The sequence below is a fragment of the Delphinus delphis genome, chromosome 1 (genome assembly GCF_949987515.2).
Source record: "Delphinus delphis chromosome 1, mDelDel1.2, whole genome shotgun sequence".
NCBI lineage: Eukaryota > Metazoa > Chordata > Mammalia > Artiodactyla > Delphinidae > Delphinus > Delphinus delphis.
In genome coordinates, this window is record NC_082683.1 from 150,207,651 (window position 1) to 150,230,006 (window position 22,356).

Consider the following 22,356-nt stretch of genomic DNA (forward strand, 5'->3'; position numbering starts at 1 on the left):
GTGTGTGTGCACACACAATATGTCTAAAGTTTTAAATTTCATCTCCTGCTCTGAAAGCGTCCTGAAAGGGTTAAACTGTTCCAGGCAAAGGCTTTTCTATCAAAATGCTCCAGATGGAAATTACAAAATTTCACTTCTCAGCTCTGTGGTGCTCACACACTGTTCTTCTAAGACATTTAAAAAAAAAAAAAAAAAGACAAGACCCCTAATGTTCTCAGGAAAGAGAATTTGACGGCTCAGCACACAGTGCCACTCTGTTTCAGATGATTCCTCCTAGAATATTTGCATTAACTGTCAATCTCAAGTTTTCTGGGGACAGTAAAAACTCAAGGTGTGGAGAGGGTACAGGAAAGGGAGCCTTAAACAAAGTCAGGACAATAGCTGGGAGGGTTTGCTGTGATGTGAACTCATCCAAATGCCAGCTAGATTATCACCTCTTGTGATGGTTATGCCCTGCACCTTACCGCCTTTTGCTGCTCCAATCCCAAAAGAAGCTAACTAACTAGAGGCCAAAAGGCCTCAGGTTATGACCACGAATCTGACCATGAGTCTGTCAAGAATTTGCCAAGATTAATGTATATGAAGCACTTTGTAAATTGAGCCATGTACAAATACGAAGAGTATTATTACTTTCGAGTCAGAGATTGAAAGGCATGAACTTTCAAAGGAATCTGAACACCCACAAACCAGAAACAATGATGGTTTTTAAGAAGTCGGCTCCAAGGCAGGCTAAGGAGTCACACCCTTCATAAAACCACACTGGGGTAGGGTTGGGGCTGCAGTCTCAGAAGTCCCTCAGGGCACATGCAAGCAGGTGGTTTAAAGGGACCCAAAACCACAGGATAGACAGGGTCCCCCAAAGTCCATTAAGGGTCCCCTTGATTCAAACCATTCTGACTGAAAAGCAAGACCCAGGACTCTGGTCAGAGACATATAGAACAACAGCAGTCAACAATTAGACAGTTTACCTGTTCATTTTACAGAATGGGAAACTGAGTTCCAGAGGGTTTAAGTGACTGAACCAAGATACCTTTCACTACTACTGGAGGAACTTAAGCTAGAACTCAAGTTTCATCCTAGACTTGTTTCCTATCATTATAACTGGCACTTTGGGAGTGAAAAGGCAATGCGGCCTTAATGGTCATCCCATTTCAGCAGACCTTACTATTATTGAGCATTTATAAGTGCCAGATACTGTGCTAAATGATTTTGATATACTATCTCATTGAATCCTCACAATGACCTTAGGAAACACATATTATGTTGCCTATTTTCCAGGTTAGGATCCCGAGGCTTGGACAAGTCAGGTAACCTGCCCAAGGAGCGAGGCAAGCGAGTGACAGCGCTGAGATTTAAACCTGGATCCCTTTGACTCAAAAACTTGCGCTCTTAACCACCAGACCAAAAAAGCAATTTTCTTTTTTATCTTGGCATCTATAAGAGAAGTAAGACTGGCAGCACTATGAGTCCCACACAACACATAAAAAGCTGAAACATCATAAATCTGTCCAAGGGCTTCCAGCTAGTAGGGGAGCAGAGCCAACCCAGAACCCGGGTCCTTTGTCTCCAAGTTCTATGATCTTCCATGGAGAACACAGACTCTAGAATGCAAGCTTCATGAGGGAGAGGACTTTTTCTTGTTCACTGCTACATCATCAGTCCCCAGAACCCACTGAAGGCACTCAGTAACTAGTTGATGAATAAAGAAGTGGAGTCCACCTGCTGTGGTTTGGCTGTGTGACCTTGGGAGGGCTTCTTTATCCTCTCTAAGCCTCAGTTTCTTCATGCAGTGAATAGAGGATGAATATTCACCTCCACGTTTTAAGTGAAGATTAAATGAGACAATTCTTATAAAGCACTTGGGACAGGCTGGAACATAATGACCACCCAAAATGGAATCTATTATTATCACTATTACTACTATTATCCATTGTCAGACTTTGGCTTCTTAAGCTTTTTTTCCCCTACTCTGGTCAAATGATGTTTCATAATAATTATGAATAGAATAGAATAGAGAATTGGGAGTCAGTAACCTGCTTCTAGTTTCAGATCTACCACCACCTAGCTGTGTGACCTTGGACAAGCCTCTTTATTTCTCTATACTTGCCTCAGCTGTAAATGAGGGACTAAACCATTCAAATTAGTCTCTTAAGCATTCATTGGGCACCTTCTCTGAGTAAGACATCATGCTCGGCCACCTATAAAATTCTATGATCCTGAATAGTGTTAATGAAAAGATATCAGTGCAAAGCAAAAGAGTCCCCTACTTGTGGCAAGGGTAAAGACAAACCCCAAATAGTCAACTGCATTACATCATCTCAATGAGTAATGTTTGTAAATACACAAAGTATTTAATTGAGACACTTGTGAGAAATCCTTCACCAATACAGAATCAGCAGATACAGTTCTATTAATACCTATCAGTCCCGAACCTTCCAAAAAATAAACATGTAAATTCACTTTGCACCTTAGTCAAATGGCGTGCTTCTGGAGAGAAATCTGGGAGAGTCAAAGTTATTAACGCTCCCTATGGCAACAGTTAAGAATAGGATGTATTAAAAAAAAAATAAAAAAGAATGACATATCTGGTTAAAACTGCAGGGGGGAATTCCAGCAGCAAACTGCAGTGCATCTGGACAGGACACTGAGGCCAGTGGCTTATTGTTTACAAAAAGGGGCCCGGATTATGAACAGTGACAAGAGGCCAAGACCTCAATTATACCTCACAACCACACCTCTCCCAATCCCAGTTCAACTGAAGCTATCCATCAGTCAACTCCCCCATCTCTGTAATAAACCCACCAATATTTGCAGCCCAGTGGATAGAAGGTCCCTCAGGGCACCTCCAGCACTGACCAACCTGATGACATTAAAAAGATTCTACAGGCACAGTGGGGACTTCAAACTACCTTCCAACCTTCCAAGAGATAAAGCAGCTGCCCATTTCAAACTCTAGCCCTACTCACACCCCCGGCAATCATTAGAGGGGAAGCATGGCCCTTCCCAAGTCCTCTATGATAGGAAAAGGTCTTCTCACATTGGTGCAGGGAAAGAAGGAGGGGCCCCTCCCTCTGTACTCCGAAACAAAGGAAAACCCAGAGCTCCAACCATGTGGTGTAACATTCAAGGCCACCCACCTCTCCCACTACCCAGCTGAAGTCTCAGTGGGCTAGAGCCACATGGCTCTTTCCAGTGACTGGCCAAGAAGGGACGGTGCCTTGCATAACCATATGCTGGGGCTCTTTAACAGGCGGGAACCCCTTCTATGGGAATTGCTGGTTAAAAAAGGCTATCTGGGAAGGGGTTTTGATTCATGCACCAAGTCAGGCAGTGGACTAGATGTGCTAGCAGGTCACTTGCTTTCTCTAGGTCCACATTTTGCTTTACCCCTCATATTTTTGCAGAGAGGTAAGCAGGCCTTTAAAAGCATGTATTCTGGAGCAGAGGACAACACAGAAGGGTTAAACAATTATGTCTTCCCATTCTCCAGACTCAGCACCACCCAGCAACAACCCAACTCCATTCAGGTTTAGGTGAGGGCGGAGACCGGGTGTGAGTGACCTTATTCTTTCTGTTCTCTGATCTCTGAATGCAGACAACCAGAGACCAGGCAGGTACAAGGTGCACCCAAGGTGGCCACAGACTTTCTGTGCCTGATGCCATAGCGAGTGTCATGTTTTGATATAGTGCATCAGAAAAAAAAACCCACGTCTCCCACGGCTCTCCAAATGGTACACCTTCTCAAGGTTGCCTTTCTCTGCCTGGACTCCTCTTCAACCTCTGAAATAAATTCCCAAACACCTGTCAGATTTCAGTTGTCCTTCAAGGAAACCTGACCCAGACACCCAGAGGCAAATTGCCGCCTTTCTCTCTCCAAGAACCTCCTGCCCCTCCCCCCATCCTATTTAGCTAGGGGAAAAGGACTGCCAAAATAATGGCCAGCCCTACAGATAAATCTACAGCCCGCTCCGAAAATTCCTTTCCAGAGCCTGTGGCCCCTGGCATGGCCAATCCCTCGGAGGCTCAGACCCACATATGAAACCACCTCTGGGGTCAGCCTGCCCCCACCTGCTCCACCCAAAGAAACGAACATCTTGCAAATCAGGGTGGAAATCCATGTCTCCATGGTCTACAGAGAATATGCATTATGCTATTTTTCAAAGCCCTTACCTTTGACCTGAGTATCGTACTCTGCTATAATCTCCTTATCCTTTTTGAATTTGGCTGGAGACGTCATGTTTTCCTTCTTTCTTCCAAATTCGAATTGTGAATTGATAAATCCACGGGAAAAATCCAACCACCGAAATCAATACCTCCAAGATCGCTTCTCCAAAAGGCAGAAGGGGCCCCCCGCGGTGGTCTCCAGCGCTCCGGGGAGCGCGGGCTGCGGGCTGGGCAGGCGGCTACGGCGGACACATGCAGACGGTGGGCGCTGGGGCCGGCGCGGCGGCGGTTGGTTCCCGTGCTAGAGCCCAAGCCGCAGCCTCAGCATTAGCCGGGAGAACTGCAGCGCCCGGAGGCTGGCCTGGGGTCTGACATCAACGACACAGGCGGGGAGTGGAAGTCCTTCCGCACAACATGGTGTGGGGGGCGCGGGGATGTGGACTCGCCCAGCTGGGTCCCCGGGAGGGAGTGGGTGCGTATCGGGGTGCCGGGGGAGGGCTGGGCGTGCTTCGCGGTTTTTTGTTGCACAGCCTCGAAGATGCTGCAAATCAAATCCCAAACGGGAGCCGCAGCAGCGCAGACTGGATCGGAAGTCGTTTGCTCCGGTTCACTTGCCTGTAAATGCAGGGAAAAGAGGAGGGGGCGATCAGCCCCAGCGCAGATCCTAATCGATGCGGGGGTGGGGTAAGGGAAGCCGTTTCCAGCCTGGCCTGGGCCCATTCATCTCAGCCAAACGCCGCCCGGCCCGCAGAGCCCGGCGCAGCGAGGTGGGGAGGAAGGAAGCTCCCTCCGGATTTTGTTTTAAGGCTGAAAGAAAACACTTTGGAGCAGCCGCCTTCGAGGGCTTGGGGTGGGGACTAGCGGCGGGAACGCGGGGCTCCGGGCGGGGACTGCGGCACCTCGGCGACCTCCCGAACCTTGCCAGCGCTGGGCAGCGGCTTCCGGAGGGAACCCTCCTGGCCCTGCCTCTGATACGGCCCCCGACCCCCGGCTGGGGCAACTCCCTTGACTTAAAAGGGGATCAAAGCCAGGGAGGGACAAGCCACCCGGGCACAACTTTTCTTCCCCTGCGCCCCTCCTCCCAGTTGTTTTGTTTTTGGTTGCTAGCTTCTCTTGGCAGCAAAATGTTGGGGGGTGAGGGGGGAGTGATCTGCAGGAAAAAGCCTGCTCGGCACGGGACACATCCAGGAAAACAATGTGGTCGGCAGAAGCAGGAAACGGGTTAGAGGCGAGGGTCGGAGTCGGGAAAACCGGGAAGGCGGGGGGTGGGGGGCGGGGGGGGGAGGAAAGCAGCCACCGCCTCTCAGGCCATCCCCAATTGGTCACCCAAGCCCAGAGATCCCAGATACCGCACCCAATCCCCGGCTGGGGGTTGGGGGAAGGTCGTTGAGGGTCGCAGTCCCGACTCCTCGCACCAGGAGGTACCCGAGGAGATCCCGCTCCAACCCAGGCCCAGGAGGTGGGAGGGACTGGGACGGGAGTGCAGAGCCGGGCGTCTCGCTCCCGGACGCGCCGCAGCGGCGACCCTCCCTCCTTGGCCGCCCCTTTCCCTTTCCGCGCCGGGAGTCTCCCACTTCCCGCGCCTGGAGAAAGGGCCGCACCGAGGGAGAAACAGGGAGCAGGAGCGGCGTGGTGGTTCAGACAGGCAGGAAGCGGGGAGGGGGGTGAGAGGTGGGGTCCTGAGGCTGCACGGGAACCGGGGATAACTGGAGCTTCCGCACACGCTTGATAGGCGAGGAGAGGGCAAAGGGAGGATTACCTTGGGGGTGAGGGGGAAGTTAGGAGACTATCGTGGGCCGCGATGTTACATGGAGTACTAGGATATTAGCAACTTTGGGGACCCAGATATAGGTCTGGGAGCGGGAGTGCGTGAAGAGGAGCCATTCCGGGCGGGCCGGGGGCTGGGGCAGGGGAAGAGCCCCGGAAGCAGTGCGGAACACCCATCCTTCTGGGTCCAGGGCTGTAACCCGACTGTCTGCCAGGACTTGGAGACAGAGAAAGAGAGCAGCCGATGGTTACGGGTGATGCCAACGACGGTTGCCCGAAGGTGGACCAAGGCTGCCAGTGTGCAGAGGACTTGGGGAGGGGGCTGGGTGCAGACTGCGCGGCGGCATGTGAGCCAAGGCAGAGTCCCAGGCAGTACGGTAAAGGGCGGAGATGCAGTCCTAAAGAAGTATTTGGGCTGTACTGGGAGATTGGGAGTGGGTCAGGAGGGAGGCGGTCTGAGGGATTTCGGGCGGCAACGCTAAGGCGACGCCGAAAGCAGCATCCGCGCCCTCTCCTTCCCGCCTCTGCCCGGATTTGTTCAGTCAGGGCTCCAGCTCCGCGGCGGGGAAGAAGAAAGGGGAGAGGGAAGGAGCCTTTACCTGGCTCTGACGCGACGGGTCCCAGGCCCCCGGCTCCGCTTCCCACTCAGAGCTCTCCTCCCCTCTCTTCCCCGCCACCCGCGTCTACGCAGATCGATCCCCCAGTCCCCTGAGGAGCCTCCGCCAACTCCGCAGGACCCCGCCGGGAAGCAGAGCCCACCCCCTTGCCAATCACCGCCCACTTTCTATCGACCGATGGGGCCTGTAGCCAATAGGAATAGGTGATCCCAAGAGGCTAGGAATGAGGAGGAGGGGCTGGCGAAACTTGGAGGTGTGACTAGCACAACCGAGGCGTGGTCACAGAGTAAGCTCCTCCCCGGGTTGCCGAACCCCAAAGTAGAACTGATGGGCGGGATTAAGATAGAACCAACAGCCAAACACATACTTCTGAGAGAAGGCACGACCAATTGGACCGGGGTAGTGAGGAGGGGCGTTGCGGAGAATTTTAGCCAATACAGAGTAGAGAACGGCGGGGACTGTAGAACGTCTTCCAATGAGAAGCGCGAAGGGCGTGCCTTGCCGCTTTCACTGGGGCGGGAGTAGGTTTCGCCCGAACCTCCCGGAGCTGACCAATGAGATCGGAGGAGGGGCCAAGCTCGGCCAACCAGCAAGCCGAATTTATCTAGGCACCGTTACTGGGGCGGGGCGTAGATCTCCTGGCCACTAAAATCTCGTCAGGGGCAGGCTCCCGAGCCTTCCAATGCGGGACGTGGGCGAACTCTGGTTCTCCCAATGGGTGCGCAGCGCTGGCAATTCAAACTGACAGCCGGTTGGAAAGGCAGAGAGTGGAAGAGGGAGCGAAAAACGACGTGTTCAGTGGCAGAGACACCAACGCCGACGGAGACCCCAAAGCGACCTCTGTCCCGCCCCACCAGCACCACCGCGACCTCTGGAGCGGCAGCTCGGGAAAAACTTGAGGGAACGGCGCGGGGCACGAGGGAAAGCTGAGGGGAGGGAGTCGCGAGAGGAACGACGCGAGAGCCCGCACGCTGAGGGCTGGGGACTGCCAGGAGAGAAGTAAAGCGGGCGGCCCGCGAAAGAGCAGAGCGGAGAAGGGTCGCGGGAGGATTAAGGAACACCCGGGATTGCCCGGTGGGAAAAGCTGAGGGGATTTCTGAATCCTGGGGAGAGGAGAAAGATTTCCAAAGAGGACGCGTGGGTAGGGACGCTTAGTCCGCGATCCGAGAGAGGAATTGGAGCGCTCCGAGGGAGGGGCTTAAGGGGGAAGCTTTAGATAAAAGAGCCTGTACGGGAGAAGCTAAGGGAATTGCAAAAGGAGCAGGAGCTAAAGAGTAGAGGATCCTTCAGACTGGAGAAAGGGAAAACTAGAGAAGTTCCCGAGGCACCTTGAAGCCTGCCTCCTCCCCACTTCAAACTCCTCTCCCTTCCCCGAAAGTTAAAGAGAAAGCCAAGGTTGCTGCTTCTCCCCGGTTTCTACTCAATAAATACTACTTTTACCCTCCCACGGGAAAACAGAAAAGAACTCATTTCCTTCTCAATTTCCGGGCTTAGAAAAGATCGAGGCCTCGCAATTTGATTTTTCGCCTGGGAGAATCAAACTAGGGAGGGTATTGCTCTATTTTCAAAATCCCACACCTCATCCTTCCCCGGACGCCATGTCTACGAGCAGCTGTAGTTTCAATGACCGGCGCGTGTCCATCCTGTGTTGCAAATTCTGTAAACAAGTGCTCAGCTCTAGGGGAATGAAGGCTGTTTTGCTGGCTGACACTGAAATAGACCTTTTCTCTACAGACATCCCTCCTACCAAGTAAGTCATGCTAGTGGCGGGCAACGGTAGCCTTTAACTAGATGGGAAAAGTGTATGGCTTGAACCTCTGGGAGTCAACAAGGAGGTTATCATTTTGGTGTTCCAGCCACTCCCAGCAGTCTGATGATTCCCCTGGAGTTTAACTAAGGGGGCAGACTGTCTGGACAAACTCTGTGGTTTAGCCAGAGTGGTCAGTCCTGATGTAATGCTTCTAGTTCAGTTATAGTCATGTGGTCCCTTCAGTTGAATCCCTGGCTACCGTGCCCTGACAGACCTTCCTCTTACTGGATCAAGTCCATGACTGAGACGGTAGGTAATTCAAGCAAGATTTTCGGTACTGTTGGAGAAGAGAGGTCATTTAAGTGTTTTTGATGTTTGTTCCTAAAGTTTTACTCCAAAAAAACATTCCCCAGCTTTCTACGAATTTTTTGCAATTGGCATGCTGATTCAGATCCATTGTCCACCTAATTCAGTATTCTTTTCTTATCATCTCCCTGTATCTCTCTTTCTGAATGAGAGAGACATATATATTTTTATGGGATGAAACAGGACTTAGCCCTCAAATAATCCCTGTCACCCATAAAGCTTATTTTAGATATTATGCATTGGTTTGCATACTCAAATCCTTTTAAATTCTGTTTTCAGTCACTACCCACTTTTAGGTGTAGAGTCCTTAAGAATTTGCTTCCATTTGGAAAAATAGCCATTTTATTTGACTCAAATGTACCTTTTTCTAGCTCTAAAAGGTACTTTCACTTTCTATAGTCAACATATATGTGCCTTTACATGCTTTTCAAGATTTTGCTCTTTATTGAAACTTTATCATTAAAGTGAAAGAGAAATTATCCAAAATGCACATAGACAGCTGTTCTTTGGACACAGAGCCAGAGAAGGCACACTAATAATCAGACTACTTTAAAATGAATTTCATGATAATGATAGAAACTTTTTAAAAAATTAAATATACTCAAAGCTGTGGACTCTTCCTCCCTTGAAATCTTATCTTCATTGGTTTAAGTGTAGTCATGCCTAATGGCAAAGCCAAAGGCCCTCATTTATTGCAAAGATAAATGGGCTATTATAAGTACCTCTGTGCGTGTGTATGTGTTGCAAAAAGAAAAAGCACTAGACAATAAATCTAGAACCTACTACTGCAAAGTTTCTATGATTTATTGTCTAGTGCCTTTTCTTTTTAGTAGCACATACGGAAACAACAGTTTTAAATATTAACCCATTCGTCTTTGCAATAGCTGTGGTAAGTATAAAATAGTCATAAGGAGAGCTCAGATATGTGAATTGTTAAAGGTTAGACCAGAGTCTGGAGTACAATCAGGTCTTTCCTCTTGTCTTCTCTTCCATGTAGGGGTTATAATAGTGATGGATTAATGTGCTAAGATGTATATGAATCAATGAACACATAAGATTTTTTGAATAGAAGGTTTGTCATATTTATAGTGAGCTCACAAATATTAACTTACCCTTACAAAATATACTAACTTTCTCTTACAGTTTCTTTTAGGGTCTCTTGCAGCTCTTTGAGTCTACAAAATTCATGCTAAATCATAATCAAAAGTACATTTTGTGGCAAGGGTATGGAAAAATGGAACCCTGGGCACTGTCGGTGGGAATGTAAAATGGTACCACTACTATGGAAAATAGCGTGGCGGTTCCTCAAAAAATTGAAAATAGAATTACCATATGATCCAGCAATACCACTTTTGGATATATATCGAAAAGAATTTAATGCAAGATCTAGAAGAAATATTTGCACACCCATGTTCTTAGCAGCACTATTCACAATAACCAAGAGGTAGAAGCAGCCCAAATGTCTATCAACAAATGAATGAATAAACAAAATGTGATACATGCATGTAATGAAATTTTATCCAGCCTTTCAAAGGAATGATATCCTGCCTGTCACATGCTATAACATGGATGGACCTTGAGGACATTATGCTAAGTGAAATAAGCCAGTCACAAAAAGACAAATACTGTATTATTCCACTTATCTGTGGTATCTAAAGTAGTCAGATTCATAGAAACAGAAAGTAGTGGTTGCCAGGGGCTGCGGGAAGAGGGAAATGGGGAGTTGTTATTTAATGGGCATAGGCTTTCAGTTTTGCAAGATGAAAAAGGCCTGTAGATTTGTTGCACAAAAAATATGAATACACTTAACACTTATGAACTGTCCACTTAAAAATGGTTAAATTAGTAAATTTTATGTTATGTGTTTTGCACAACATTTTTTTAACAATACATTTGACTATCTCTATACTTTTCCCTCTCCAGTGCAGTGGACTTCATTGGAAGATGCTATTTCACTGAAATTTGCAAATGTAAACTGAAGGACATCGCATGTTTAAAATGGTAATGTGTGGCAATATTCCAAATAGCCCTGGGTTTGGGAGATGGATGTTGACACCGAAGCACAGAGAAGGGTTCAGTGGGCTGCATCGAGCACTGTTTATCACCCATGCAATGAACCGTTGAAAAACCATTTGTTACTTAGAACTGTTTTTCAAAAGGGTCTTATGACACTTTACCTTTGTATGTGATTTTACAATTTTTCAAAGTGCATTAGCAAATATCTGCTTTAACTTTCAGAAAATGGCAATGTAGTTTAGAGGGGAAAAAAAACCCCAAAACACTTGGATTTACAGTCATAAAAATCAGGCTTGAGCCCTGCCTGGCCCTACCCTTATTCTCTTGTTATCTTGAGTAAACTTCTTAAATCTCTAAACCTCTGAAACTCTGTTTCCTTATTTAATTTATATCTTAAGAAGACAGGTATCTTCTTAAGATAGATAGGTATCTTCTTAAGATAGAAATTAAAATATCTTTTGTGTTTACCTTACAGAGTTGTTGTAAAGATCAAGTGAATTACGAATGTTAAAAGGCTTGGTAAACTATAAAGTACAAGTCAGAGGTCCCACCATGTGCGAGTCATTGTTATAGAGGCTGGAAATCCGGCAATAAAGAAGACAAAGTCATAGACCTTTGGACATTATATTCCAGTAGGAAGACAATCGATCAGTAAGATATTTAAATAAATAAGATCTTGAATAGGGTGGGAAGTACTCCAAAGGAAATAATAATAATAAATGACAGAGAATAATAGAGCTTGAGAGAATGATAAGAGCTATTTTAGATAGCATGGTCAGGGAAGCCTCCTCATGAGAAGGTAACACTGGAGTTGAATCCTAAAGGATGAGACAGGGAGGAGCCAGAGGAAGAATGTTCTAGGCAGAGGGAACAGCCAGGGCAGAGAACCCAAGGCAAAGAAGAACACGTTCAAGGAATAGAAAAGACAATGGCCAGTGTGGCTGAGAGATTGTGAACATCAGGTGAGAGTAGTATGGGTAGATTAGTGATGCAGTCAGAACCCAGATAATCTAGAGCAGCCATCCGATAGATGTGTGCAAGCCACATATGTAATTTAAAAATCTCGAGTAACTACATTTTACAAAGTGAAAAGAAACAGGTGAAACAGGTGAAATTAATTTTAATTGTATATTTTACTTAATCTAATAGATTCAAAAAATTGTCATTTTAACATATAACCAACATAAAAAATTATTCATGAAATATTTTACATTCTTATTTTTTATTCATAGTCTTTGAAATTTAGTGTATTTTTATACTTCCAGCACATTTCAATTCAGGCTAGCCAAATTTCAAGTACTTAATAGCCATGTTTTGGATAGCACAGATCTAAACTTTGGTAGGAAGGGTCTTTGGGTTTTCATTTTTGACCAGTGGAAAGCTATTGAAGGAGTTTTAACAAGGGAGCAAAATGATCTGAGGTGTCCCTACTAGAAAGCTCCATGAGAACAAGGACTTTATTCCTAGCACCTAGAACAGTACCTGACACATAGCAGATGCTCTGTAAACATTAGCTGAATGAGTGAATGAATGAATGAATACAGGTGGTAATTAAAGCCGTAGAATTTATTCTTACAATATAGCCTTATAAATAACTGTCAGTCCTAATCCAAGAACATCTTTTGATTTCATTTGTTTGCCTTTCAAGCCGATTATGATTAGAAGACATGTTTTAGGTGGGCTGGTACCTTTTATAGTATTTTTTGTAGGGCCTCACAAAAATGACTGACTCACATCTCACAGGGGAGGAACAAGCTATAAACAGGAATTTTTACAACTCAAGGTGTAAGCAGTTCATGTGGTCATTAAAAACAAAAACAAAAAAACTTCTAGCTAAAATGTTCCCTGTATATTCATTCTATTTAATAGTGACCAGATAGGAAAAAAACCTATGGAAGAGTGAGTTATTTCTAATCAGAAGGATAACCCTGGAGACAGTAAAAACTTTTGCAACTTTCTCTAGCAGCTATGGATTTGCTTCATTTCTGAATTCCTTCAAAAACACTGAGACTAAAATTAGATCAGCCAGCTTGTGTTCGGTTTTCATGGGCTCATGCTGTCTTCCTACTCCTCCATCTGTTGAAACAGTTTTTAGGTGCTGGCATGGACCTGAAACATATAAGAACCCAACTTGCCACAGTCCTGGGGAGAGCAAAAACCTTTTATCCACAGGTCTGAGTTTATTTAATGTATTTTGTCTATACAGCCCATCAATTTTGGACAAATCACAACCTTATGGCATTTAGAAACTAGCTTCTGAAGGGGGAATGCATAAACAATACTAGCAAAGAAACAGAGAATATGTCACTCTTCTTTCACTTAAAGACTATTTTCCCACTTGGCAGTAGAACTGTAACCATTATCAGAGTAACTCCCATCCCAAAAATCCCAGCAATGGAGGTTGTTAGGAGAAAATGAGATCTTTATATGGTCTGTCTGTTTACATTAGCACATAAAAATGCTTACATGGTCAGATATTACCTTGTATCTAATAATATTTACTTTCTCTTTTTAGTGGGAACATTGTAGGTTATCATGTGATTGTTCCATGTTGTTCCTGCCTTCTTTCCTGCAACAATGGACACTTTTGGATGTTTCACAGCCAGGCAGTTTATGGTATTAACAGACTAGACTCTACTGGTAAGAAACAACAGACTCAGACATTCCTCTAACTTTTGTCTACCAAGACTTGAGTGAACCTCTCCATAGATCATTTCAGGATCCCCTCTGAGACTTTCTCACCTGGGTTGGATCCACTAGAGTGAAACTTTGATCCTTTTATCCCAAACATTTACTTACAGAAACTACTAGCCAAAATTCATTGCATTTCTATTTCCATCATCGTATTTAGGAGCCTCAAACTTGGCTGGATTTCTTGGCCTTTTAAAATTAATATTTTAATTGCTCTAAATTTCTGCCTTGATATATAATATGGCTCCAGTGAATTTTGGAAGAATTTAGATTTGACAGTCAATTGTGTGTATGGGTCTGTGTGTGTGTATGTGTGTGTGTGTGTGTAAGAAAAGGGAGGAGGGGAGGCTAGGGTCATGGGGAGCTGGGAGGAAGGAAAACTAGGTAACCTCTGTAGTTGGTAATGTTGCTTCAGGATAAAAATAGCCATTTTGACATCTATATTAATTAATTATGATGAAATTTCAGACAAGGGAAATATTTAATACCAGTATGTTTTACTGATTATTTAGTAGAAAAATACACAACCTATTCTTAAAAGATATTTACATAATACATTTTATATTGTCTGGAGCCTTTCAGTTTTGTTATAGGACACATGTTCTCAATGTCTAATATCTGCTTACACAGAATACGAAGTTGACTTTAATACAAAGTTGACTTTTAGTGGGACTTTTTTAGGGAACTAAAGTTTACAGAACTTTAGTATACAGAACAAGTTTAAAGAACTTGACAATCCAAGTTGGCACTAACATTCTCAGGTTTTTAAATGTATGTCTTAGTCTTCTTCAGAACTTAAAATATACTTCTTTTTTTGAAGTATGATTTGCCTTCACAGACTAAGAGATCATGAGTTGTAAGCTAGGTTGTCAGTGTCTTTAAACCCCCCAATTATGCTTGGGTTTTTATAGACTCTAACTTTTTTTTTTAATCACCTGGCGTTCAGTTGTGGCTTTCAACCCATCATTTGGAGGCCTTAATTTAATACTCTAGTATGTTAAGAAGGCCATTTTTGAGCAAGGACTTATCTGAACCCCCCTAAGTGAGATATAGCTTCCTAATTTAGGCCTCCGGTCTTATATTTGTGTTGCTCCTGGGACACATTAAAGGAAGTTTCTGCTTTGATACTATTTTTCCTGCTTCATAGAATTCAAAACACAGGGCGGAGGTTTTTCAATTTTGATTTACTTTTTAATATTGGTCAATTTTTCAAAGATAAAAGCCCAGCATTCTTCCATTTGCACTGAATCTAATCCATGAGAAACAGATGTATCACAGGATTTCCTTCCTCCCTTCTTAACAGAGAAAGGAAGGTGCTGCTTCTGTCAGATCCAGTCTCTTAGTTTATTTTTTCTCCTTTGAACCAATTGTGCCGAGCCACTCATGTCTCTGAGTATCGACTCCAAGAATATCAAACTTCTCCTTTGTAACCCTAATATTATGATTTGGAGGAAGATTTTTCTAGATGCTTCGTATAAAACAGGAATTCTCATGGCATTGGAACTGTACTTGAATCACCTGAATCAGCAGCATCAAAGTAATACGTACACAAGCTTTATAAAATTCTATAATGTTTAGACTGAAAGGGCCCCAGGAAGTCTATGTTCTAGGTTAGCCTTCATGTGTAGACCTGATTTTCTGAGACTCTCCTGTGGAGGCTTGGGAAACCTCAGTTCAGATTCCATGGGACTGGCAAATGCCCTCAAAAGGAAAGTTGTCTTCAGCTCTCCATTCACCTTTATGGGTTCTAATTCTCCCTTAGATTTCTGCCTAGTGATTCCTTTCTATCCTGTCATCTCTTCAAAAGCAGAACATCATCCATTCTCCGGGGAAAAGAAGTGTTTTTTTATTGAAAACAATTCAAACATACAAAAAAATTACAGAAAATAATATGATAGACATCAATATGCATCAAATAGATGCTAATTTCTTGCCTGATTAAACTCCAGTATCTCACCCAAGAGAGACAGTTCATTGTTTCTGCTATTTTAATAATGTAACAGTGTGCATCCTTATACATGTCTCCTTGGGCACCTGTGCAAAATAGGCAGTTAGAGGAAAGGACGAGTGATGGGCCATATTTAAGATATATATTGTTTTTTTGTTTTTAATTCACAGAATGGAATGCCCAACAGAAATAAGAAATGAGCTAAATCTACACATATGGACAGGCAAATCTCAAAAACAATGTTGAATGAAAAAAGCAAATTAGAAGAGATACATATAATAGCATACTATAAAAAATTTATATACACAAAACAATAATATATATTGCTTGTGGTTATATACATTTGTAGTAAAAGTAGTAAAAAACATCCATGGTGTACTGTTAGTGGTGGAAACTGGATTCAAACCAAATCTCCAAACCCTGGCTCATTCTATTCTACCACGTGACCACTATCTTAGTATGTGTGGAGTGGATGCCCAGAGTTGCTGAGTCTTCCCTGTGCCCACACTGACAACTGGACAGCTTGAGAGTTGCTTTCTTATTGGCTCTCCAAGAGGTCAATTAATAATGGTATTTTTTTTCAATTCAGTGCTTTCAAGTTATAATATAGTACATGCCCATAATAAACCATCTTATTATCCCCTACCATATATGTGGACTTGTATGGTATACCAGTGCTGGATTCTTTAATATGATATTTGACTGTTCTTTCATACTGAGGCTTTAGACTGTCGTTTTGTTTATTGTACTGACAGCTACAACCTGGTCCTAAAGTTTATAGTTTTACCTTGACAGCCTCTAGCCTAAAACCCATGTATATCAAGGATTACTGTTCATATTATAACTGGCTCCAAAACCCTGCTTTTTTTAACCAGAAGAAAGGCACCAGTGACTTCCATACTTGTTGAGGAGATGAGGAGACTTATTCAGGCCTTTCCCATGCTCCCTCCAAGAGAAATGTAATCTAAAAAGATGTTATGAGATCTCCATTCTTAAAAATCATTAAAATAGGTCTTCCTGGTGGCGCAGTGGTTGAGAGTCCGCCTGCCGATGCGGGGGACACGTGTTTGTGCCCCGGTCCGGGAAGATCCCACATGCCGCGGAGCGGCTGGGCCCGTGAACCATGGCCTCTGGGCCTGCGCGTCCAGAGCCTGTGCTCCACAACGGGAGAGGCCACGACAGTGAGAGGCCCGCGTACCACAAAAAAAAAAAAAAAAAATCATTAAAATAGATTTGAAAATTCTCAGTGTAGAGTGATTATGGCATAATGTAGCTGGAGGCAAGGTTTGAGGAAATGGACTCCTGAGATCTTTTTGAATTCCAAGATTCTAGAGTTCAAGCCCTTAATTAAAAGTGTTTAAAGAATGATTGTATTCTAGATGTTGGATAATTTTAATATCTAGGTATCGATCGTGTTATTTGTGGTTCATTCTTTAATAGCTTTTCTCTTAACTGCTAACACTGTGATTTGATGTAAGAATGTTAACATATAAGGTTTTATATATCGTGTTGTGAGTTGTAACAGTAGTCAGCACCAAATAATTTTATGAGCTTTTCTTTTCAGGTGTAAACTTCCTACTTTGGGGCAACTTGCCAGAGGTAGAAGAGAGTACAGATGAAGACATGTCAGATATCTCAGCAGAGGAGTGTATTAGATGAATAGAATTATAATATATATAATATTTAAACTTTTTCCTATGTAAAAAATATATTAATGGACCAATTCAAAAATTGTTAGTAAGGATTTGCCAGTGATTTATCTTTTTGGAAAACAAAAATAGGACATTTGTTGATTTATTTATTTTCTGTCTCAAATTAATTACCTGAGTTTATTGAACCAATGTAGTCCTTTTCTTCTACTTCTGCTTCTACTTCTACCCTTCCTCTCTCCATCCCTCTTCCCAGTATAGGTGTACTCTTAAATTCCGATAGTAGAAGAATCTTTCATGTGTCACTCAACACTCTCCCAATCTGGGGACGGTTTGCGGTTTTCTTACAGCTAGATGCCAGATGCTGTTAATTTTACATTTGAATAAGGGGCATTAGTATCCACACATATATCACCATGCTTATATCCATGCATAAATCTATGCACATAACCATGCATATAAGCATGTATATATGTGTGAAGCACAGCTGGGAATTAAAGCTTAACAGGGACTTTGTAAAAATAGGCTATTAGGTTTCCATGGGTACTGGTTATCATATGTTATATTGGTGATAACTATGTTAATATGGAACAAGACTTTGTGAATGTATGGAGAAATCCTCTTGATTCCTCAGCATGATGTTAGATAAATGAATTTGCCAGGAAATTATCAATATATACTGTTTACTAATATTATTTATTTACATTCTTCTAAAGTCATATGGATATTGTATTATGAAAGCCAGATAACCTCCATCGTTAAGTTTTCTCATTCTCCAGGGCTTTTTCTGTGAATAGCAAATTTTAGATGAGTAGTCTCAGTCCTAACCCTTAAATAGAAAAAATTTAAAGAAGTGGTTTGCTTAAGCCATTGTACATTATGAAGAAGGTTTTTTTAAATTTTGTTTTGTTTTGTTTATCTGCATTCAGAGCCACACAGGAATAAGAAACTGGGATAGTGTTGGATTCTTGTTTTATGAAAAGCTAAAAATCAGTGTATCACCTTAACTAATATTTTAGCCAAAGGCATTTTGTCAATAGTAATACCAAAACAGACCAAGTTACCGTTTTGTAAATAAAGTTTTGTTCTAAAGATGATCAGCCTTCCTTCAATTTTTAATTTTAGCCACTTTTCTTACCTAAAAATATAGAGAAAAATATTTCTTATTGTACCCACTTTTCTTACCTAAAAACATAAAAGTATAGAGGATAAGAGGTAACATTTATTGCATGCTTACCATGTACCAGTAAGTGCTTTACACATTTAATTCACTTATTCCACACAAGGAACCCATGAGAGGTAGGTATCATTATTATTTCTTTTTTACTGATAAGACAGGTGAGGCATAAAGAGGTTAAGAAGCTTGTCTAAAGTCACATAACCAGTCAGAGGCGTGGCCTGATTCAGACAGACAGACTGACTCCAGAGCTCCTGTTCTTAATCATTATGCTGTACCCCCTGAGCACCTTCAGACATGAATCAGCTATGATTTTATTTAGCTGGGACACATGCTGGGTAACAACTACCTTGTTATGTGCTCTAGGTGAGGGCCTCAGTGACTGATTTTAAGGTTGAACAAACTCACTGGATCTTAGGGTAAAACTGACCTGTGGGCACTGACAGGATCATTTGCTGCATAAAGATGAAAGATGAAAGATAAAAGATGCTTCAGGAAATGCTGTTACTAGTACTGGAAAACGTTTCCAAAAGTCTTTCACCCTGACTAACAAAACTGACAGAAGGTCACCAAAAGAACCAAAGGGATGAGTGTGGAACAATTTGGTTTGGATTTGGGTTTTTTTTTTCTTTAAACTCTCCTAAAGACTCTGGAACAAGGTGGCATAATGGATAAGATAAAAAATAAATTGATACTACATTATATACTTCTTCAGTTAACTTGTTCAGTTAGAGAAGAAGAGTTTAATGCTAGAGTAGGCAATGTGGCAAGTTTGGAATTCAACAGAGTTCATCTGGTTTCCGTTCTGCTCAGGCCTTCAAATGCTATGGTTGACTGAGCAGCTCTTTGAAGAGCAAAACGAGACAGAGGTTCACTGATTGAAGCAAACCCCAAATGTGATCCCACCCCAGCTGGAGAGTATTTCAAATTACTCAGCTACCTTTTGGCTAACTGGGTTATGGGAAGGCCAGTTCTAAGCCAAAAATGGATTAATAATGTTTTATCTAGAGAAATACATTCATGACACTTTTTTTAATAAAAGTAAATTACACGCTCTCTGGTAAGAGCAAAAGCAAAATCTCATATGTGGATCTAGCATACACTTTCTAGTCCTAACATAATTCCCAGGCCTAGAAAATCTATTTATGCTTTGGTCTTCTAATATTTGACTCAATTCAGCAAAACTATATTATGCTCCTATGGTGTGCCAAGAATTGCACAGTGACAGGCTCACGACTGCCCATATAGAGAATTCAGTAAGTTTGGGAGAGGATAGAACCCTATGAGTCTACTTAGTGAGTGGGATGCTTCCAGTTTAATGACTGGGTAGACAAAAGAACAATCATTCTAAGTAGTAGGAGAGAACAGAAGTTAAGAAAGCTACAGAGAAGAAATCATACTTGAGACAGGCTTTGAAGTCCGTTAGGGGCTTGCCAGCCGGGATGAGAGTTCTGAGCAGAGAGAATAGTGTAAACAAGTGGACTGGAGTTTTAAAGTATCTGGTTTATTTAGTAAATTATAAGTGGTCCCCTATACCTTCCAAGATATGTAATAAGAATTAATTAGAAGATGAAGGTGATAAGGAAAGTTGGGATCATGTTATGAAGACTATTCTATGCCATGGTAAGTTTAGACTTGATCCAGTAGCAATGTAGAGTTATTGAGGTTTTTAATCAGGGGAATAAAATGATCAGGTTTAGGGTGATAGTGCTGATGGTAAAAAATAATTTAGTGTTCCTAGTTTCCTTTCTTTGATGCACTCAGTAACTTGACCATGGAAATTATATTTGTTGCCTTTACCCTAAGAACATATATAAGTTTTTAAGTTCCCTGAATTTCTTGTCTTTCTTGAAATTTCTTGTCTTTCTGGCCTGCAGTGGGGCACTGCCTTTCTTCCCCTCTTCCATCTTGTCATTCCTGAAGTTCAAGGAAGGGGCGGTGAGTCATCAGCTCACCCACTATGGCTTTTTTTGCTCTTTTATCTTTTTCCTCAAGTCAGTTTCTCAGCCTCAGACTCAGGCTCTGGTGAGGCATCTTGGGTGGGGTATAATCTTAAAGCCATAATATTCTGAGTAATCCCTGGCTCTGAAAACCAGGTCTTTAAATACTGCTAATCTAGGAAGTTTACCCTACAAAGAACTGCCCTTTTGACCTCTGAGTCACATGTGGCTGATAAAGAATAACCTATTTTACTTTTCTTTGGTGACGGGGAAGCCAACATAATACATAAATCATGATATATAAAATGACTAATAATTAGAACAAAAATGGGGAGTGGGAAAAGGTAGGAGAGGATGTGGATTAAATATGCTTGCTTCAGTGGTGAATTACTTGATGAAGGCTTTCTCTATTCTAACATTCATGCTTATAAGAGGAAATAGTTTCTTTTTCTGCCTTTTTTTAAAACTTTAAAAGCAGCCTAAACCAGTTTCTTTCTTGCCTGGTATTGAGTGTATGCCAAATCTACCCTAAACTGCACAGATGGAAAAAATTAGTCTATGTCTGTGGTACCTCTGGGGTTGAATATTTTTAGTACTTAAATCTTTAGCTAAAGATTCTTTCTTCCAAGACTCTCATAGAATCATTTGATTGTCATCCAATGGATAAACTTACTGAGATAAAAATTAATAATACCATGTGTTGTATATCCCTATATATTTTATTGGGAGCATTCATACACACTTTAATTTAATCCTCAGAATAACCTTCGGAGTTACATTTTACAAATCGAGAAAGAAAACCTTGGTATCAACACCCAGAGAGTTAGAAGAATTTAAACTTAAATCTTGGTCTTCTCATCTTAGTTTAGGGGTTTTTTCCTACCTCCCTAACCTATCTTAAACCTGAGGTCTGTTTTTCCCTCACTAGCTATAAAACTTAGGACAAATTCTCTTTCACTTTTAGCCTCAAAACTAGCTACTTTCATCAATTAATCCATTCAACAAATATTTATTGAATGCCTACTGTGGGCAAAATAGAAGCTGAGGATCCAGAACAAAATCAGGCAAAGTCCCTGCTCTCATGTGGAGCTAACATTTTGTTGAGGAAGAAGAAGAAAGTGAACTAACATTTATTAAGCACTTGCTGTATGCATTTCACACTTAACGACCCTAAGAGGTAGATCCTATTGTTATCCTCACCATACAGTTCAGGAAACAAGGTACAGAGACATTAAAAAACTTGCCCAATGTCACACAGCTAGTAAATGGCACCCCTCTAAGATTTGGAAAAGCCAGAATTAATTAGCTTAATGACTATGTTTCCTTTTTATTTTTTAAAGTGGTTGTCTTCTATCCAAATAAAGTCAAGTTTTCCATCAGGGATCTTCCTGTACACATCTTTCCCTTGGTAGATTTTTTATTTAAATTAAGATGGTGACAACAGCATCTCCCTTTTCAGTAAGGGAGACTTGGTGTGCCTGTAAATGATAAAAAATGCTAATCTTATAACTAGAAAGAAAGGAAAAAATAAATCTATGCAAAACTCTTAATTTCCAGCTTTGCTGCATTTCTATCTGGAAACAAAGTCTTTTTTACTAGTCCAGATTTTTATCTTACAAGCGACAACATTTCACTAGAGAGTAAATACCTGTTCTTTAAACTTTTTGTATGTCTAAAATATTTCATAATAGAAAAGTGAATTAAATGACCACCTTTTGCAAACTGCTCTAGTCTCAGCCTTCCTTACAAGCTTGTATTTAAAATCTATTACTATGGAATTTCAGAAGCTGTCTTGCCTCAAATGAGCACTACTGAATCTTCATAACAAGATTAAGTGTTTATTATGAGAGGAGTGAAAACAGGTATCAAATCCATAGTCAAATTTTGCCTTTTGAGACTCGTAGAAGAGTGGGTTGACAAATATCTAAAGATTAATTGGATCTGCCAAATATGGACACCATCGAAGTTTGCCCACCAGAATGCCTCTCTACACCTCCATTCACACAACCCACTTCCTCTGGAAAGGGGCCCATGGTAAGAGTAGGCATATGGGAATGATTCACTTGGGGAAAGCTGTACCCAGAATATCAAAACAGTTTGCTTTTTGTCTCTTATCCTTGTCATAATTTTTATACCCAAAGGAACCACCTGCTATTATGGCTGTGACACCTGAAAAGTTTTCTGGAGATTGCTCATGTGGGGGTGGATTTCCAGGCTGTTCAGTGGTATTTTTAAAAACATTTTTTGGGGAAAAATATTCTCAGGGACTGG

At 42.3% G+C, this 22,356-nt stretch overlaps 2 protein-coding genes across 9 annotated transcripts in view; one reads left to right on the forward strand and one right to left on the reverse strand.

Annotated features, from left to right (window-relative positions):
- The window catches only part of SRGAP2 (SLIT-ROBO Rho GTPase activating protein 2), a 238,017-nt gene extending 231,391 nt beyond the window's left edge, over positions 1 to 6,626 (reverse strand). For all 5 annotated transcript variants that reach the window (XM_059995823.1, XM_059995807.1, XM_059995813.1 and 2 more), the window contains exons 1-2: positions 6,531 to 6,626; positions 4,171 to 4,779 (exon numbers count right to left, since the gene is read on the reverse strand). In XM_059995823.1, coding sequence (XP_059851806.1) covers positions 4,171 to 4,237 — 67 coding nt within the window. In that variant the 5' untranslated portion in view covers positions 4,238 to 4,779; positions 6,531 to 6,626. The remainder of the gene's footprint in view (positions 1 to 4,170; positions 4,780 to 6,530) is intronic.
- Positions 6,189 to 16,978, forward strand: FAM72A (family with sequence similarity 72 member A). 4 transcript variants are annotated; one of them, XM_059995851.1, is made up of 5 exons: positions 6,189 to 6,326; positions 7,573 to 7,586; positions 10,588 to 10,665; positions 13,196 to 13,320; positions 16,884 to 16,978. In XM_059995851.1, the coding sequence occupies exons 1-5, from the start codon at positions 6,189 to 6,191 to the stop codon at positions 16,976 to 16,978; spliced, it is 450 nt and encodes a 149-aa protein (XP_059851834.1). The 4 variants fall into 4 exon arrangements, with proteins under 4 accessions (XP_059851834.1, XP_059851825.1, XP_059851843.1 ...); XM_059995842.1 differs by lacking the exons at positions 6,189 to 6,326; positions 7,573 to 7,586 and adding an exon at positions 7,746 to 8,298; XM_059995860.1 differs by lacking the exons at positions 6,189 to 6,326; positions 7,573 to 7,586 and adding an exon at positions 7,746 to 8,178.
- The last annotated feature ends 5,378 nt before the right edge of the window (positions 16,979 to 22,356 follow it).

Coding starts and splice junctions, on each gene's coding strand:
- FAM72A (XM_059995851.1), top strand. CDS start 6,189: ATGCCAACGACGGTTGCCCGAAGGTGGACCAAGGCTGCCAGTGTGCAG. Junction 10,666..13,195: donor GACATCGCATGTTTAAAATG/GTAATGTGTGGC, acceptor TTCTCTTTTTAG/TGGGAACATTGTAGGTTATC. Junction 13,321..16,883: donor TAACAGACTAGACTCTACTG/GTAAGAAACAAC, acceptor TTTTCTTTTCAG/GTGTAAACTTCCTACTTTGG.